General features: G+C 40.5%; 1 protein-coding gene across 1 annotated transcript in view; it reads left to right on the plus strand.

Moving 5' to 3' along the window:
- The first annotated feature begins 8,389 nt into the window (after positions 1–8,389).
- The window catches only part of LOC122351505, a 56,210-nt gene continuing 46,964 nt past the window's right edge, over positions 8,390–17,635 (plus strand). Inside the window, 2 exon segments of the mRNA XM_043248592.1 lie at positions 8,390–8,617; positions 14,357–14,454. Coding sequence (XP_043104527.1) covers positions 8,511–8,617; positions 14,357–14,454 — 205 coding nt within the window. The 5' untranslated portion in view covers positions 8,390–8,510.

Below are 17,635 nucleotides of genomic sequence, written 5' to 3' on the forward strand. Positions count from 1 at the left end.
GTACACAACTTCGTAAATCAAGCTTGGTGAAGACACAAGCCTCCCGGAGTTTGTCTAGAGCTGCAGGAACTAGAGGGAGTGTATAGGCAGACCTACTACCGATTCCTCCACTTTCTCCTTCTGCTCCCTCACTGAGGCAGAAGTATCCAAACTTCTCCTCTCCAGCCATCCAACAACATGTCCTCTAGACCCCATACCCTCTCATCTTCTGCAAGCAATCTCCCCCACAGTCTTGCCGGCACTCACGCACATCATCAACACATCTCTCCTCACAGGCACCTTCCCTACAGCATTTAAGCAGGCTCGGGTAACCCCACTGCTCAAAAAGCCCACTTTAAACACTTCCCTTATTGATAACTACAGGCCAGTCTCTCTTCTTCCATTCATAGCGAAAACACTTGAAAGAATTGTTTTCAACCAGGTATCACTGTTTCTTTCGCAAAACAACAAACTGGACCATAACCAGTCAGGTTTCAGGTGCGGCCATTCAACTGAGACTGCGCTGCTCTCAGTCACTGAAGCCTTGCGGACTGCAAGAGCTGAATCCAAATCATCAGTTCTCATTCTGCTGGATCTATCCGCTGCTTTTGACACTGTGAATCATCAGATCCTGCTGTCTACCCTCTCATCACTGGGCATCTCTGGGTCCCACTTCACTGGTTCGAATCCTATCTCACTGGTAGGTTTTTTAGGGTGGCCTGGGGAGGAGAAGTATCCACAGCACATCAACTGGTCACTGGGGTTCCTCAGGGATCGGTTCTTGGACCCCTCCTCTTCTCCATTTACACTACATCACTAGGCCCCATCATACAGGCTCATGGCTTCTACTACCACTGCTACGCCGATTACACACAGCTCTACCTCTCTTTTCGTCCAGATGATCCAACGGTAGCTACTCGGATCTCGGGTTGCCTGGTGGACATCTCGGCATGGATGCAAGAGTACCACCTACAGCTCAACCTGACAAAGATTAAGCTGCTTGTATTCCCTGCCACTCCAACTACACAGCATGACTTCACCATCCAGCTAGGTTCTTCTAGAATTACCCCATCAACCTGAAAGATCAGGCCCTTTCTAACAGAGCAAGATGCACAGCTACTTGTCCAGGCCCTTGTCATTTCTAGACTGGACTATTGCAATGCTCTTCTGGCTGGCCTTCCATCAAACACAATAAAACCTCTACAAATGATTCAGAATGCAGCGGCACGGCTGGTATTCAATGAGCCCAAAAGAACCCATGTTACACCTCTCTTTATCTCCTTACATTGGCTACCGATTGCAGCTCGCATCAAGTTCAAGGCACTGATGCTTGCATATAGAACAACCACAGACTCGGCACCGGTCTACTTCCACTCACTATTACAAATCTACACACCCTCTAGAAGTCTGAGATCTGCTAGTGAGCGACGCCTCGTGGTACCATCTCAAAGAGGCTCGAAATCACTCTCCAGAACTTTCTCGTTCTCTGTTCCTGGCTGGTGGAACGATCTTCCCGTACATATCTGGAATGCTGGCTCTCTGTCAATCTTTAAGAAACAGCTGAAAACTCACATCTTACAGCAATACCTGACCTCATCATAAAAATAAATAAATAAATAAATAATAAAAAAAAAACTCTCACTGTCTCTGTCTCACTTCGTCTCCCCCTTGTTTATTCCTTCCCTTCTGGCATGTACTAATTTGAACACTGCCTGTGACTGGGTGTTACAAGCACTTACTCTGTCTGTTTGTCTCTCAAAAAAATTAATCGCTGTTGTACTCTCAATTGTAAGTCGCTTTGGATAAAAGCGTCTGCAAAATGACTAAATGTAAATATAGGCAAACTTTATAGTATACACGATAGTAAATGAACGGACGGAGGCCACCATCCTTCTTGGTCACAAAGAAAAAGCTGGAGGCAGCTGGTAACGTCAAAGGTCTGATAAACCTCTGATGAAGGGCTTTGCAGACGTATTCCTCCATAGCGTCATTTTCGGGATGATTTTTTCATGGGGTAATTTGGCGTCTGGCAGCAGGTCGATGCTACAGTCCCAGGGCCGGTGAGGTGGTAATTTGGTGGCACGTTCCTTGCTGAAGATGTCTGTGAAAGGTTGATATACAGAAGGAATGATGGTGGTTTCTGGGCTTTTGATGGTGGTGGAATGTAGATTGAGTGGATGAATGGGAGGTTTGGCGTGCGGTGTCACATAGTGATGACTGTGATTCTTACAGTTTTTACCCCAATCCTTGATCTCCCCTGTGCTCCAGTCAATAGTAGGTAGGGTGATGTTAAACGAGCCAGGGTCTGCCCAGGATTACATCCACAGTGGCCCAAGGTAGCACCAGGAGGGTAATCTTTTCTTGATGTTCTGATTGAGTAATCAAGGTTACCTCACGGGTACAGTGGGTAATTTTGCCTTCACCCAATGGTGAGCCCTGGATGGTGGTAATTTGGTACTGTATTTCGTTGGAGGCAGTAGATATGTGATTCTTGAGCAAGCCGAAAGATGCTGAGCTACGCTAATGGCTCTCTTAATAAAAAGATTAACAATATCATCATAGATGGCCATTTGTTTGCACAGTGAGGGCTTAAGACCTTTACGATAGACCGCTAAAAGAGCTATTTGATTCCATCCACTTGTGGTGGCGAGAGTGCAGAAATGTAGCGTATACTCATGTATACTAGCGGCGCCTTGTAGAAATAAATGATTTTGTCATGCACTGAGAGGGGAGTGTGAGCGACTCCGAATACAATGAATGATCAATGAACACAGAGAGTGAAGATAAAACAGGATTTTTGGTGTTCCATAGCCCCACCGCCCACTGTAGCGCCCGTCCATTGAGGAGAGAAACCACAAAAGTGATTTTGAAGATTTTGCTGGGAAAGTAATGGGCGTTGGCTATGTACAGCGAATGTTGCAGGAGAAAGACATTACAGCTACTGGTATCTCTGGAGTAGGCAGCAGGACGTGACATGGGCGAATTGCGAATGTGGTGGGGTAGCATTGGCTTCGTTAACTTGGTTAATGGTAGATATCGATTGACGGAGGGCCGAAACTAATTTGGCAAACGGATCGGAAGCTGCTCCTGTTGTTTTGCGGATAAATCCATTGTTGCACGTTACTTGATGTTAGGGTTTTGATGGGCTGGTATCCTGTCACGTCCACATATAAAAGGGAAGAAGCAGACATAAGTTTTAGTGAGTTTTATTGTGAAACAAAACAAAACACAGAAGAATCAGGTGAGTAACGTGTTCAACACAGGTATCTTCAGGGATAAATAGGTAAGTTCAAGTTCATAGCATAGTCCAGAACTAGTAAGTTTCACTTTCCTCAAACTAGGCTTTGTATGTGTCCGTAGATCTGACATGCAAATATCCTGGGAACACAGGGGAATCGGAACATTGATGATCCAGGCACAAGTGCCCATGTAACATCGATACCAGCCGAAGAGGAAGTGGTTGAAGTAAGTATATGCAGGGTGCTGGTTATTGCTGGTGCAGGTGATGGTGATTAATACTCTGGTGATTGTTCACTGGGGGTGACGAGTCACGATGAATGGGACTGCGGGAACGTGTGGTGGTTGTGACAGCTATATAAATAAAAGATTGATTAAAATATAGCAAACCTTTTGTCCACTATAGTGGTTAGAGAGGAGCCATAAACTGGGCCTTAGTATGTGCTGTCCACTACAGCATTAAAGCTCGTAAATAAGGTTAAGACACAAGATAAGATAAAAGTTATTATAATGTGTTACCCCCATTTGTACTTTTAGCAAAATATGTTGTTACCTCTGTCCTGTTACACACATTACCATTCAGTGTGTTGTTACATACATGTAGTTACACAAACATTAGAGCTGTAGTTACTGGATAACATGTGTATACATTCACATGTCATCCAATCCCAATAGGAGGTTACATTTACATTTGTGTGGTGTCACAGATGCCTTACCTCTCAGGATGAGAAGAACAAAGCTTCCCCTTGGAGGAACAAAGGCTGTACGGAATTCAGTTCATGCACATAACAATGCACATAGACTGCTTCAATGTGCATCTCACAGAAACATGCTTGAACTCCACCAACTTCACCTTTCATTACTGAAGCCCCATCATAGGTTTGACCCACACAGAGGTGATTATTCAAACCTCTTGATTTTAGCACACATTTAGTTGCATCAGCGATTGAATCTGCATTGAAACTGTTGAGCCTGGACAGCAGTGAAGCAGCAGTGAAGTGCTCTTTACTGTCTTTATTAAAAGCCTCCAGTGCTGATTTTTCTTATTTCATACTGGATGCTGTCCATGTATCCTGCAAGCATAGGAGAGTGTGGCATCTCTGTTTATAGAGAACCATTCAAAACATTCATACCATCTCTGTTGAAAGGATCTTCTTTGTAGACCAAATCTTGTGATTCTATGATCTTGGTCATTTTTGAGATTAACTTGTTTTAGTTCTGATTCCAAAGTCTCTAGATCATCATCTTTCTTACTGCATTGTATAACTAGCTGCTTGCCTGTTTTCTCATCTGCAATACAAAAGCAAAATAGAGAGAAGGATGCATTCATTAGTAAACAGCAAATTCCTGTCAACAACAAAAAACAATGAGTTTTTTAAGGATTATTTTCTTACTGACTTTATTTCATCACATTGTGAAAGAAGATCGGACCGCACAACAGGTCCGATGTTGTACGCGTTTTCCCTTTTTTGTTTTTTCTAAACGTTTTCCCCGTTCATCGATGGAGCAGGGGGATTGCTCTCTCGAGGACTATACGGAGACCTTCTTCCTCCTCTCCAATGACTCCCATTACCTGCACAGCTTTCTGTGTGGGATTTACTTCCGCAGACTAAACACCTCCAATCAAGCTAAACTGTTCCAGAACGGTCCTCTAGAGACCCCCTCGCCAGATACATTGAGTGGGTGCTGGTGTCATGTAACTCAACAATGACTGTCCAACTCGAAAACAATGACACCAGCCCCACTCACGATCCAGAGCCCAGCCCACCATCTCACCACGTCGCGGAGCCACAGCCTGAGTCCACCGATGACGCAGTTGCGGAGTCTTGCATGACCACCGAGCCATCGCCGGAGGAGAGCGACAGAGTTGTGGAGCGCCACGGGACCCAAGCCGACTGTGTCAGGCCAGGTGCGTGAGCCGGCTACAGAGCACGCCACGGTGGAGACAGCCGAATACAGCGAGAGTGCGGAGTGGAGCTCCGCCCACTGCACAACGGCTGAGGATGAGTTGTTTATAGATCTGGGGCTGCTGGAACTACAAGAAGAGATGGATGATGTAGACCTGGAATTAGACCCGGCACCTCCCCTGTATCCTGAGTTCCTGGTTCCGTCCAGCTATCCTTAATGCCCGCTGGTTCTGTCCAGCCGTCCTGAGTCTCTTCCTAGAGACTGTTCCCCAAGAGCTCCCTCCAGGGCCCGTGCCACGTCGTGCCTGTCTGCGAACCCCCTCCTGGGGACCCGTCCTCCAACAGAACCTCCTCCCAAGTTCCAGTTTTTGTTTTGTTTTTTCGGTGCGAGGACGCACCTTCCAGGAGGGGGGCAATATTTCACACATGGACTCTTTTGTTGTTGTTTTGTCTTGTGCCATGTGGTCAGTGTAACCTACATTTAGTTAATTGTCTATCGTGTTCAGCTCTGTCTCATTTATTAAGTATTTACTGTGTATTTAAGTCCTGTTGTTTCAGTTCTGTTGGTCGGATCTCTTCTATTTTATGTGTGGTTTAGTTGATCTGCCTGTCTGCCTACTTGTTCGAGTTATTAATTTGTTCGTTTGTAGAGGATTAAAAACTGTTTAAGTTTATTTACTCGTTGAGTGCTCCTTCTCTCAAACCACATTATGACAGCTATATACAGCCTACTTTATTTTGGATGATTACTACTTGCTGAAGTAGTTTCATTTTGTTTTTTGATCTCTTTGACAATTTTTTCGCCTAAATGCCTTTATATATTTAAATTATATCTTATATACATTTTTAATCTATAAAACAGTTTATATCCTGTAAAACATTTCCCACATAGCACGTGTACATCTGCAAGGTGTCTGTTAAAGATCTCTTGATCTGGAAAACTCTGCTGTCTACAAACATCTGGCACATGTCTTACAGATGTCAGTTTTATATACATTCTAAATCATGGGTACATCCTGTGGGTGTATATGTAAGTGTGAGATTTCTGAGAGAATGATGTCCCCTAATGGGTATGTGTAGCAAATACTGTATAGTGTATTGCACTAGAGCACTAGAGTTTTGGATCAGCTCTTTGACATTCTCTCAACTCTTCTTCAGATATCTGGGGAAGAACTGGAAGACCATGGGCTTCCTCCTGCTGGAACTCTTGAGGTACTGCACGAAAACTGGGAGACAGGGACTCGAGTAGGTTGGAAGTAAGGCGGTTCAGAATCATCAGGTAAACTCTGATATACTTTCTACTTCATACTGTATTTCATAGAGAGCTTTCACTGCTGCTGGCAGAATTGTCAGCCGTTCTGATTCTGCTAAATGGTGAAGAGTGAATTACTTGCTCTTTCGTACTCTTTTTGAAAGACAAAATCATCCACAGGCCTGTCATGAGGACATCTTGAGAGACCATCTGCGTCTAGGTTTCATTTGCCAGCACAATATTGAATTTTGAAATTAAATGTCAACCAGCTTGCTGCGATGAGCTTTGCAGATGTTAATATATAGGTGAGCAAGTTGCTGTCGGTTATTACAGTGAACTCTCCTCCATATAGATGGTCACTAAGCTTGGCTGTAACCGCCCACTTGACTGCGAGGAACTCTAATTTACTTTGTTTCACTTTTGGACAGTCCCCTGCTCGCAAAGGCAACTACTCTCATTCGGACCTCCTGCTCTTGATATAAAGAGCAGCCTCAAGTCCAGTGGTGATTGCGTCTGAGGATAACACATAGAGAAGACCAGGTTTGGCAAATCCTAGGACTGGGGCTGAAGTCAGCTTCTCTATAATTGTGTTGAATGCTGGCATTCCTTGGTCCTAAACTGCTCTTTAGGATCCCAATACTATGTGCTTTCCTTTTCTTGTCTTCTCTGGTTTTTTTGCAGAGGGGGGTGTCCGATAGTAAGATCGTTAAGAAGTGTGGTGATCTTAGAGAAATCTTGGATGAACTTCCTGTAATATCCAGCGAATCCAAGAAAAGATTTGAGATCTTTGAGGTTTCTAGGCCTTGGCCAGGTCTTGAGAGCTTCAATCTTGGCCGTGTCCGTTTCGACCCCATTCTGAGAAACTATATGGCCTATATATATATATATATATATATATATATATATATATATATATATATATATATATATATATATATATATATATATATATATTCAAGAAGGAAGCTCTTTTGTGGCACTTTTAAGCTCTGCAGGTCTGCATTGATCTCAGTTTCACAAGTTTCGTCTTATCCGCTTAGCTCTCCGACAACAGCTCAGGGAAAGATTAGGAGATCGCTTCTGTAGCTGCTTCGTCTCAGTCTAAGAGAATTCTCTGACGCACACGCTCTGCAAAAGATAGGCGGGGCTTCACTACTGCCACTAACTCTTAAAGAGACCATCGCTATTTTTCATCAGCGATTCTGATTGCTCCTTTATTTGAATGTATATTAACCTGAGTTATACGGGTTACACATGCTATAGATTGCATGTTGGATTCTCTTTTCTTTCGAAACTGCTAATTAGGCTCCAGTGTTGCTTGTTCCATTAACATGGAGTGAACGCAGCGGAACAAATAAATTCCTTGTTTAAATTTTGTTTGTGTTTAATTTTTTCTGGATCAGAGGATTGATGTGATTATCATTATTATTATTTTTTGTTACAACCTCCCTTACCCCTAGAACAATGGGGAGGTTTGTAACAATCATAAACATCTTAAAGACATCTAATATACGTCTATTTTACATCTAAAAGGATACGTCCAATATTATTGTAGATGAGCAAAATAATAAGTCTTGCAGATTTAAATGCAGATGTCAAACAGGTCTCCTATATGCACGTATGCTATCAGGGTTTATTTTATGCAACGAAAATAAAGGAAGGCCTCCAGTCTCCTGAATGAACTACATCGTTTAGTTAGTTTTTTTTTTTTTTTTGCTACAGCCATTTAAAGGCCCGCCGTGCAGGGCAAATTAACTGGTTTAATTTAGTATCAGGTGTAGTGTAGGGTAGGTTTAGTGGCTAGCATAGTGTAGAACACTGTGATTGACAACCAATAAAATGTATAAAATAATCTGTGGATGGAGTTTGCGCTGAAGTTTATTGGGGGGTTGGGGGAATTGGGTCAATCAGACGAAGCCACACCCTGTTTTGGAGCTCGTACCCCGTTTTGGAGTTCCCGCCCCATTTGGAGATCTCTAGGCTGCAGTTATACCCTTCTCCTAGTGGGAGCCAGTGTGTGAATATGTAAGGTGGGGGCGCTCCTCCTACTTCAGGCCTGTCCCACGCACACACAGCTAGTAAAACACGAAAGCAGGAAGGATCCAGCACGAGTCCCTTTCAGTCGTAAACATTGCATGAAGTTGATGAGGTTTGTGGATGTAGACGGAGAATGTTCGCTGTCCGCTTCACGACGTTCACCGCGTTCATTATATCTTCCAGCTCTTCTTAACGCATTGCGAAGGTAAGAGATATGCTTTTGTGTTGCCTTTATTCTAGAATCGCGTCTCTGATTCGCTTATACTTTTCTAGATACATTAACTAAGAATAAGAATAAACTTTCTCGGTTTTCGAACTAAATTTATGAAGAAGAAGTTATGTACTTATTTTGTAACGAGTTTATTGGAACGTAGCCTCTTTCTTTGAAGAGTATACCTGGTCATGTGGAATGAAAACATCAAAATGTGTGGTATAACACGAGTCAAAACCATCAGATACAGGATCCGAAAGACGTCCGTTCAAGTTTGCTCTAGATTACTGCCAAATGTTAAAGCATTGTACAAAGGATTGTGGAGGGTCGTAGGGTGACTGTAGCTGTAAAATTGCGGCTAGTTGACACTTTGTTAGTGTGCCGCCTTTGTGATGCAGAAGAAAGTTAAGGGTTCGTCTCTCACCTCTGCTGGAGCCATCAACTCCACACTGAGCTTTCAGCATAACAAAGACCAGACAGACGTCTCATTACAACATTCAGACAGATCACACCATATCATTTACTTTTTGAAATCACAATACTTTGCATATGAACGTTTTGTTTAAAATAGTATCTTATATTGACTTGCACAACACATGGATGTGTCATGTACAGTGATTGCAACAAATATAGCATGGCAGCTAAGGGGAAGAATCACGTAAAGGTGATTCTGTCCCCTTCCCCCTTTGACATACATCCACCATTCTTTTCCAGTGTTCTCTGTGTTTGGTTTCTTAGGTGTGTAAATGCATTGTCTAGCAAAAGTCTGCATTTAAATAAGCAAATACATGCGATTTTAAGATTGAACTTTATTGCAGTATTTTAATGATACTGTAACACTAATAGCCTTTTATAGGCAAACTTGGCTCAATAACCTATTGAAGTTTCAATTTGTGGCCAGAGGAGAACTGGCCCCATCTGAGCCTGGTTTTCATTCTGTATGGATAGGGTTTTGAATTAAATGAGTGTTAAACTCTATTTTTTGGCAAAGGAGTTTACAATTAAAATTAAAACATGGAAGAAATAGCATATTGTGCAGTTATTCTTTGAATTTTTTTTTGTAATTGTTGTAGTAGTAGTAGTAACAGCTAAACCTAACTTTTATTTATGATGGGTTGCTATGGGGACCTTTTAAGTTTGGATAGTCTATGATATGACTAGTTTTCAGTGTTGCCAGACCTATATTAGTTATCATATTTGTACAATAATTTAGGCATCTACCCAATGTACAATTAATAATACACTTGTAATACACTTTATGGGATTAGAGATAAGACAAAAAGTTGGTTTGGAAGATGAATTAATGATGTACTCGCTCATTATACTATATTGTGATTCATGACGGCATCAATTTTGTACCCCAAACAGACCCCCTCAACATCTGGCAACACATAGCATTGTGATAATTGCGATTTGTTTAAAAGTTGTTGGTATAGATAAACAGCAATATTCTGTATGTTTACCTTGTGCATGACCATTTTCTTCCAGATGGAATAATTTTGAGCTTCTGGTACAATATTTGGACATTTCCAAGCTGGCAACACTGATAGTTTTACTAAAATGGAATGGTCAAGTGCTCATGAAGTGACTCTCAGAGCAGTTCTGGGTATGTTTTTGATGTATTTATGTCCACATTTGTGAGATGGGAGATGCTGAAAACATTGCGAGCTTTGCACACTTGTATTTAGTAAATAAAGTAAATAAAGTGCACTTCTGTGCCATTTACATATATAGAGATGCGCAGAACACACAGGATTTAAATAGTCTTTTTTGTGGCGTAATATTTACAGATTGATATCTTAGTTCATAGCTTGAGTCTATTCACTGACCTACATTTGATTAATTCTTCCAAACTTTGACAAATTCTGTGACATTCCGTGTTATACAGTAAATTCCATTTATATGACAAGATTCCATCCACATTCTCCTAGTCGCATATACCATACCTAGATGATATTAAAATGCTTTGTAACTTCAGTGTAGTGGATTGTGATTAATTGCAATTTAAGCAATGTCTGCTGCCTTTTGAGAGACAACTGACACATAATCACTAAAGCAGCTCCAGCAAGTATAAAACCCCTAATTAGTAGACTGATTTATAGTTATTTATAGTCCGTAGACTGTTTGTTGGAAGACTATTACAATAAAGATTTCCAGATATTAAGAAGGCTACTATCATACACTTATGTGTCATTGTGTTTTATGTAATCATGTTATACTGGTTACAGTATATGTACATAAAAACATCAAGCTTTTTTCCCAAAATACATTGTGCACATTAAGAATTGTGTGACTAATTTGCGGGTGGTGTATGGGGTGCCAGCATCCAGCATGTTTACTTTTATTTAATTAACCCTTATTTTGCTGTCTCTCTCCATTTTTTTGCTTTGCCCATTGCAGTTTTGTCAGTAAATCAGACTTTGCCACCATTGGTCTTATTTGCAGCAAACTGACATCGGAACATCTACCAATGTGTTTCACCAATATCACATGGGGCCCTCTGATTCCCTGGGACCTTCCAAAGATCATGAATTCTGTGTTTTTGTGTGCAGGGGATGTGTTCTGACAGGTATGGTAGGTGGAATGGAGCTTCTAATTAGAGTAATTGTTTTGGTATGTATTGATGTGTTTGGAATGTAGTCATTTGAGATTGCTGCTAGCTTTCAGTTATATGACAAGATCATACATAGATCATGAAATGTCTGTATGTTGGGGTCAATGATGCAATTTATTTATTTATTTAGATTTTGAAATGCATTAAAATGCAATTCAGACTAATGCATTTTCATCCTCAGTTACAAACAGCTTTCTTCTTCTTCGATGATGAGGTTTGGGATCACAATAGCTTTGTTTCCAGGCAAATTTTACCCACATTAACCATCAGATGAAATCTTCAAAAGATGTCTGTGCATCAGGTGTTCAGACAACAGTACTGTCCAGTATTAATGCTATTAATACATATAATGTAAGCAGTATACAGAAGTTCACTTCAGTGAACATAGTGCTGTCAACAGAAAGAAAATATTACTATGTTTATATTTCTATAGAATTATTTGCTGCAGTTCAGGTCCTTTAATCTGATTGGGAAGAGACCTTCCAGGAGTGCACTGTTTGTGTTTCTTCTCTTGTCTCTGCATGTGCATGTTCTAGACAGGAATAAGTTATCATAGTGTCCTCAAAGAGTCAGACAGTCAGTGTTTTTTCAACAGGTTATTCACATAAATGAGCTACAGCTTTTGAGTGGAATTCACATTTTTACTGGGCTTATACTTGAACATTCTTAAATCCACATTCTTATTTGCATGTTTGCAATGTCATTGTGATCAATTGGACAAACACAAAGTGAAACTCCTTTACATAAGACTTTATCACATCACATACTCATATAATATTATACATTTTTCCAGAATGGACTATTTGGTGGACTGTTAAAATTCAGCAGTTCTTTTTCATTTCATGCGTTTCTGTCATAATTTGACACTGCTGTTTATACAACAGGCAATGTTTCCATGACTGTTCAAAGCTCATGACTATGCGGCACATGATTGGTAAAATTCTAATACCACATTGTTTCACACTACACATGTCTGGAACCGCTAAACACTAAATGGACTGCAACATGGTTTATTACAGTTATGGCGTCCACATTAAGATTTATCTTATTTCTTAAGATTAATCTTTTCTTCAGCTCAGAAACTCTGCAGCTGGTTTTTCATAGTCGGGTAAAGTGTGTAATTTGTCCACACTGTCTGAGAGAGCAGAGATGGAGAGCAAGGGTAAGCAATCATTTTTCTGTGCACTGTAATTTGGCTGTCAGAAACAGCTGGCGGTGTGGCAGGAACAATGTAAGAGTAGGAAACTAGTGCGATGGAGAGCAGAATAAGGCTAAAAAAGAGAGATGGAGTGTTGGTTGACAGAGCCCAGATTGGGATTTTAGACACCATCATTTAGTGTGTAGACACACATATGGCTGAATGTCTGAGCATGAGAGGTATGACTGTCTTGCATGTTATGTCATGCTCATGTTATACTTTTAATGTGTTTGTTGCGTGTTGACATGCCTGTAAGTTTTGGGTCTGTTCCGGGCAATCTTTGTTTTGATTCATCTAATTCCTCTGGATCTCTCAGGACTGTATCTGTTTCTTACTGGACAGGTTGAATTTGTCTTAAAAATAACCAAGATAATTATGCATGATTAAAAATAAATTAGAGCCATATCTGAGAAGTAGAAAAAGACTGGAGAAAACAGACTTACTTCAGTTGGGCTCAAGAGTGTGGTTACTGATTTCTGTACTGTCCCCAGTCTATTTGTATTTGCTACCAGTAACTTAAAGAAGTCTTACTCTCTTTTACTGTTGTTTCTCTGCTTTTCCCATAGTAGCCTATCTATGGAAAACCTATCGGCGGAACCTATCCTAACTGGATATCTAATATATCTGAATTTTTGATTAAATGAAAATAGTCAACAACTAATATCTAGATAAATAGTCTAAAAATAACTCATTTGATAAACAGAATGGGCAATAATTGGCAAGTGTGTCATTGTCGCATGTATTGTTTAGAAAATCCACTATTGAATAACTTTTTCACACAGATATTTTTGAGTGTGCTTATATAAATATGTTACAAAATAAGATTGTTTTTAATTTATGCTATTACTAACCATCATCTGCCCTACTACAGCATTGCCATTGGCTATTCACTTTACTTGTTTATTTCTCTTTTTTCAACAATAGTATGTTGCAATTAAAAAAAAAGTTTCAGTATCATCATTATGATAATACCCGTCCCCTCAAATACTTGACATTGATTATTCAAATGGATAAATGGCCATTCCTACTGGGAACACAGTTTCTATTTCTCATACTTGCAGTTAACTCTATTAACTGCATAACAATGTCCTAGCACCAGTGATGGGAATAACGGCGTTATAAATAAACAGAAAACACCATTTCCTTTACTGACAATAAAATGCGGCCTTACTGTATTGTAGGTTAATATTATTAGGCATCTAATTTTATTGTTCAGTTCATATTATAGTAGATATTTCCCTGGTTATTTATTTATTTTTTTAATGCAACTTAGTTACTCAGTTACTATTTGTAAGAAATAACTAGGAACTGTAATTACTTTTTAATTTTATAATTAAAATGATTTAATTATTATTTAATAATTAGCAGAATTTTTGTACACAGAGAACAATAACAGTACTTCAGAAATGAGGTTGACCCAACCCTTCTTCTCCCTGAATTGAACCCACTCATTAGTCTCCCTTTATGTCCCCATCCTTCATAAATCCCAGCTGTGTTTTTGAGTTCTGCCCTCTGATTATTGCAGCAGCATGTGATCTCGGTGTAAATGAATAGGCAGCTGGGCTGTTACTATCAGAGCAGTTGTTGACTGGGCACAATGGAGCTATAAGCATGTTTTCTAGATATCGAAAAAGATATTTCATCTGGCTTGTAAGAGTGTTGCCATCATTGCCCCTGTGGTTTGAAAATGCTTATTTTTTGGGGAGGCATGCATCTCATCTCTCTTTCTTTTCTAACTAAGCACTAGTTCAGTGTTTCCCATATGGTGGTCATAAAATGTTCTCATATAATTTAAAGAATGAATGTAAATTAGAGTTGGAATTCTAATTTATATTCTAACCTTTAATGTTACTGGTTAAAGATCATTTAACAAATGTGAACATTTGTGATATTTGTAACATTGTAATCAATTTTCTTCTAGGTCAGCGATGCCTATTTTCTTCAGGCCTGTAAAGCTAAGCAGTAAGATGATTCTGCTGTTGGTGGTCATGTTGGCTTCAGCTACTACCTGTATAGAAGGTAAGACTTAACACACAGTATATTGGTTTCACTGTATATTTTCAGTGTATCACTGGGCTAGGGGTGTGCGATATATATCGTTTAGGATATCGTAATTGTCGTTTTAATGACATGCGTTTTAACATTATCTGGTATTTTGCCAAAACATTCAAAACACCCTTACAGAGGTTATACACGTTATATGAAGTCTAGTTTGTGTGCGCATTTAGAGTGTGCTAAAAAAAACAATACCTTTATAGATTTGTATATAGTTAATCCGTATGAACATTCCAAATTTTAACAATTTAAAAAAAAAAAAAAAAAAGTTAATTTAGATTTTAGACACCATACTGCATGTTTTTGCTCTAACAGCCACAGCATTGTTTTCTTTGAGGAGAAAAAGTTTTTACTTCTGGCTTCGCACCTATTGACCGTTACTTCTTGAATTGTGCAAAAAAAGTTTTACATTAACCAACATATTATAAAGTGACTATGAGCTGCATTGCACACAGAGTTGAAATGTTGGATATTATAAAAAGTATATGAATGGTGGCAAAACCATTGTATTTAAGAAGAATATTATAAGCAGCACCACACACCCACATGAAAACAGCGGCCCAACCAGAGATTATCATAGCAAAGGCAACATATCAAGTGATTTTCATGGAGGACGAATATGAGCGTATGGCACATAGAAGGAATCTCTAGCATAAGTGCTGATCATGGTTTTTCTTGAAAAATTAAGAAAGTTTCCTCAAACAAAAACTGTTTTCAACATTGTTAATAATAAGAAATGTTTCCTAAAAACTAAATCAGCACTGTAGATGACTAGTTCATCTGCAGTGAATAGAATGAAATGGTACAAGGCCTACAGTCTGCTCTCCCCTTTGAACAACATGACTGATGGAGGTGGTATTATAAGTATCAGAGGAAGCAGAAGTGTGACAAAGAGGCTAGTTTGCAGTAGGCTAATGGCTAACCCGACCAGACCAGCACACTCCTCGCTATGTTATTTAACCTTCTCTTTGGACAATAAAATTCATTTTTTCACACTTTGTATGACAACAGATATTTGGGGTCTACAGTGTTCTGAAATGGTATGGGTAATGGTAAATGATATTTAACAATAAAGTGCTGGCCCTACTATATGTTATTCTCATCATCACCACACCAGCCTAATATCTTAGTCTGTGCCCACCTCAGCCGTTCTGACCATTCTTGTGTTATGTTATGTTCTTTAGTCCTTAGTTGGCGATGGGGTGGCTGGCCTGGCGTTGCTGTAGGTGCCACTGGATTTTGTGCGTCCTTCATGATCTGCTCCCATTCTAGCTTCATCAATAGTCAAACATTGTTTTTTCAGGTTGTCTTCTATATGCTTGAGGCACATTTTTTTTCTGAGCTGTTCGCTGGACACCACAATGTGTAGATCTCTTTCGCCAAACATGCTGGTAGTCAGTTAGGGTCCATTCAGCAAATATGGCCAAACCACAGTGTTTCTGTGTTTCACAGTGTTTCTAGATTAGTTCTTGCATAGATGGCTGATGGTCACACCTCTTTTGGATTGCCTCATTTCATTGACAATCAGGGAGCTAGGTGCTTAAAATCCGCCTCAGGACTTGTCGACTTTTGAGTATGATCCAAGTTTTAAATCCATACAGGAGAATTGGGAGTATCAGTCCTTGCAACAGACAGACTTTGGACGAAAACCAATATCAGCATCAAGACCAAAGGCACCGTTTCAATGAAGCCAAAATTGTAGCTTGACTGACTCTACTGCTGACTTTGATAGTGAATGCTATCTTCTTCGCTTGCATGAGGAATCCAAGATATTTAAAATCCTGGACCTGCTCAATCTGCACTTCATTGAGGTGGATGTTGGCCGGTTATTCATCTGAAGTAAGGGCTTTGGTTTTGTCTGCATTCTTAGACCATACACATGGGAGATGTGTGCAGTATCGAAGTCAATAAATACAATTATGGTATTTTCCACACCTGATTCGTTCTTCCACTAGTTGACAAATGGCAAAGATTTGAACAATACAGCCATGGTGTGGTTAGAACCCTTCCTGTTCTTCTCGACTGGTTTGCTCTTTTCATGACCATTTTGCCAAAAATTGATAGAAGGCTGAAGCAGGGTCTTGTACAGAGTCTGGTATTCATGTTTGGATGCTGCATCTTCCAGGTCTGTTGCTATTCCAATTCACGTTTAGCTTTCATTTTTGACTTCTTTGTTCTGTTGGCGAATGACAATAGTCACAATCCATTATTATGGACTTCGGCGTGACCATTGTGAGCATTGAAATCTACCACTAGGATCAATACAGCTATGGTGTGGTCATAACTCTGCTTATTTTTTTCGGCTAGTTTACTTACAATACTTTTGTAGCCTAGACTGGAGGATCCACTGGGCTTGATCATTTGGGCTGTGATCTGGTCCATACCAGGAGTTTTCCGTTCTTTAATGACCTTATTGCATTCTTTACTTTATTGATTATTGGTTCATCAACAGGGAATTGAGTCTCTGCTGGTGGAATGGGTGGTGGATCTGGCTCTGGTCCCTGTGGTGGAACATGATTATATAACTGATTGAAGAATTATTTCCATCGCTGCTGTCATTCATCAGTAGAGCTTACAAATGTGCTGTCCATTTTCTTTTATGTTATCATTGGTTGACTTCACTTTCACACTTACCCAATGTGAGGAGTCGGCTGTCTCTCCTCTTGAGTGTCAACATCACCCATTCCTTTATTTGCCGTCCTTTACCAGGCTCCAGACGGGAGTGGGCGTGTGTGAGAGGAGGGGGCATTGTATTGGACAGGTCTGGTGGCGCGTGACGAGGCACACCTGAAGTGGATCGAGCCTCGTCACCACCGCAGATAAATGCAGAGCGTGCCTCTCCTCTTCCCCCGTGCATGCACACTGGTGTTCTTGTAGGTCCGGGAAGGGTGCGTGAGGGACTCGCCATGCCGCCAGAGAAGCGAGCTGTTGGGCTCCGTAGTCCTGGCGAAGACTGCACACGTGTACCACTGACGGGCCGGTATACCAGGCTATTTATCCCTTCTGTCTGCCGTTCGGAGGAAGTGGAGGAGAAGCCATAGGAAGAAGCAGCTGCCCCTTGCGTGTCTTGTAGCTGGCTGTAGAAATCATCCTTGGTGTTGTTTGAAGTGGTCTCGGTTAGAGCATAGATAGATGGAATATGGGT

Source organism: Puntigrus tetrazona, chromosome 9 (assembly GCF_018831695.1).
Source record: "Puntigrus tetrazona isolate hp1 chromosome 9, ASM1883169v1, whole genome shotgun sequence".
Lineage (NCBI taxonomy): Eukaryota > Metazoa > Chordata > Actinopteri > Cypriniformes > Cyprinidae > Puntigrus > Puntigrus tetrazona.